General features: G+C 41.4%; 1 protein-coding gene across 1 annotated transcript in view; it reads left to right on the top strand.

Moving 5' to 3' along the window:
- The window catches only part of LOC137977330 (uncharacterized), a 189015-nt gene that overhangs the window by 84836 nt on the left and 101679 nt on the right, over positions 1-2500 (top strand). The window contains exon 7 of the mRNA XM_068824565.1: positions 369-494. Within this exon, the coding sequence (XP_068680666.1) occupies positions 369-494 (126 nt within the window). The remainder of the gene's footprint in view (positions 1-368; positions 495-2500) is intronic.

The following is a 2500-nucleotide window of genomic DNA, read 5'->3' as shown; positions in this document are numbered from 1 at the left end:
TTTATTAAGTAAAGCTATGACCCTCGCAGTTATGGACGCAATTTTTGGCAATTTCGTAGAAATTCAGGATTTCAGCGGGAATTGAACCCGTGACTTTGCGAAAGTTACAGGTTCAAACCCCGTTCATGTCTTGAATTTTCAGGCTTCTCTACGCAAATGCTAAAAATTGCGTCCCATAACTGTGAGGATCATAGCTTTACTTGATTTCATATTCACAGTTAAGTATAGGATTCATTTCATACATCATTTCGTTCAGTGCTTTTATTAGAGGGAAAGCGCAAGTGCAATTTTTGAATAGTGCCGTGAATTTTCTTCATACCTTTCAAAATGTTTATTTTATTTTTCTTTTTGTTATCTTTATTTTGTAGACACGAAGATTTGGGTTTTTAATAGAACAACGGTGGTTGTGGACTTGCTAACAATGATTGAGGTACATTTAATACGCATCAGAGCTGAATACTTAGTGGACGGTATGGAGCACAGAGTTTATATAGGTAATGTTTATGCCTGTTTTAACAGTTACGTATCAAGGGGAGTTTCAGTGGTAGCGATTGTGCGGTCGTTATTTATTACGTTCACATTGTTGTTTGCTCAACTAGCTTTCAAGCGATTGATTGATCCATCAATCAATCTTCATTCTAATAATCGTAATAATGATAATAATGCGTGAGAGATATTATGCATTGTTAAATGACAACTGGGAAAAATCCAAACCCTAGATGGGGCTTGAACCCACTACCCTCCGAGATCTAGTACAGTACACCACGACTGCATCATGCAGTCACATAGTCCATTATGTTGATAGCCATGTATGACTATTAACTGCATCGCACAGTCACATTAAGTCATATCAGAGATGCAACCAATCAACCACCCAAGCGAGTAATGTCAGAGATATTAACCGAGCTCAAGCGCGCAAAGCGCACAAGCGGAGCACCATGGGTAAGATTTTTTTGGGAAATCTATCCATGCAAGAGATGTTGGGTATCACATCAGCGTACATGTACTTCCACCCACCCGGCCGCCCGTACAAACTGTCGGGGTGGAGGTGGGGAGGTAGGACAGCCTCTGGAAATGGGAGTGGTTGGGCAATTTTCCTTGGAGGGAAATCGCATGGTAGCGTTGTACTTGGCAACCCCCGTTTTTCTGGCAGGAAATCGTATTTAGTGAGGAGCAACGGGATAAAGAGCAGAAAAGAGCATGTCAGAAGGTAAGGTAAAGTCTCTGCTTAAGAGCCAGAAGGCTCATCGGGCCGGCGCTTATCTCCGGTTTCTGTAGCATGAAGCGACTAGGAGTATTTATACTCCCCCCTGGATGGGATGCTAGTCCATCTCATGTCAGAAGAGGAGACGACATTTGAGAAAGTTAAGCGAAGAGAGCCTCGACAGAAGCCGAGGAAGGAGAAAAATAGAAAATTTCAATGAAGAACACCGTAAAGCTGCGAGAAATAGGGCGAGAGACAAAACACAAGTCACAATGGTTAGATTTTATGTATCCTTCTTAATGCATACCGCGCTGCATGACATATTCTGTAAAACTTGCAATTAACGAAGAAGACCTGAAACGTTTGCAACGTTTGTTGACTTATTCCAACAATCACATTAATAGGCTTTTTGTGTGAAATGGATGTCCAGTCGTGAGCTGCTTTGTTTGACTGTGAAATTGCAGTCGAGTAGGCGAATTTCCTACTCTTTTATCTGGACGTTTTAGTGAGATCTTTGCTGTTGTTCTAGACTAAAGAGAGAGGGTGTAAAGATGATCACTCAAACGGAAAATGTTGTGAAAGAGATTACTGTGCATGTAGTTTAAATTTTTGTTGTTGATTAAAATTGTTTGCTAGGCTTGTTTGTTTGCTGCTGTTAGCTCGGAGGTGTATGATTACTGTAAACTGTATACACTAATGACGATTAATTTTGTACTTTATACAGAAGCAAAATTATTGCCATATACACTATATCGCTTTCTGGGGTTAGAAACGGGATTCCGCTTTTATGCTTGGCTAAATCTATATATTATGCATTGTCAAATGGGAATTCGGAAAAATCCGAGCCCCAGCTGGAATTGAAACCCACGACCCTCCGTGATCTAGTACAGATCCTCTAACCACTGAGCTACTGGAGACTCTGTGGTGAGCGAGGGTGAAACGTGGGTATAGACTACGACTGTATAATGCGGTCACATAGTCCAGTTTGTTGATAACCAAGTATGACTCTTAACTGCATCGAACATTCACATTAAGGCATACTAGAGATGCAGCCAACCAACCAACCACCCAAGCGAGTAACGTGAGAAATGTTATGCATCGTGAAATGGGAACACATTGAGGCATCTCTGATATATCTTAATGTGACTGCGTGATGCAATTAGCGAGGTGTTATCACCGATATGCCTAAATGTGACTGTGCGTTACCAATTAGTTGGGACTATGTGACTGCGTGATGCAGTCGTACTGTATACCCTTATTTAACCCTTGCTCACCAGAGAGTCTCCAGTAGCTCAG

This window comes from Montipora foliosa, chromosome 1 (genome assembly GCF_036669935.1).
Source record: "Montipora foliosa isolate CH-2021 chromosome 1, ASM3666993v2, whole genome shotgun sequence".
NCBI classification, from domain to species: Eukaryota; Metazoa; Cnidaria; class Anthozoa; order Scleractinia; family Acroporidae; genus Montipora; species Montipora foliosa.
The sequence above is the reverse complement of the archived record's forward strand: the minus strand, read 5'-3'. Positions and strand labels throughout refer to the sequence as shown.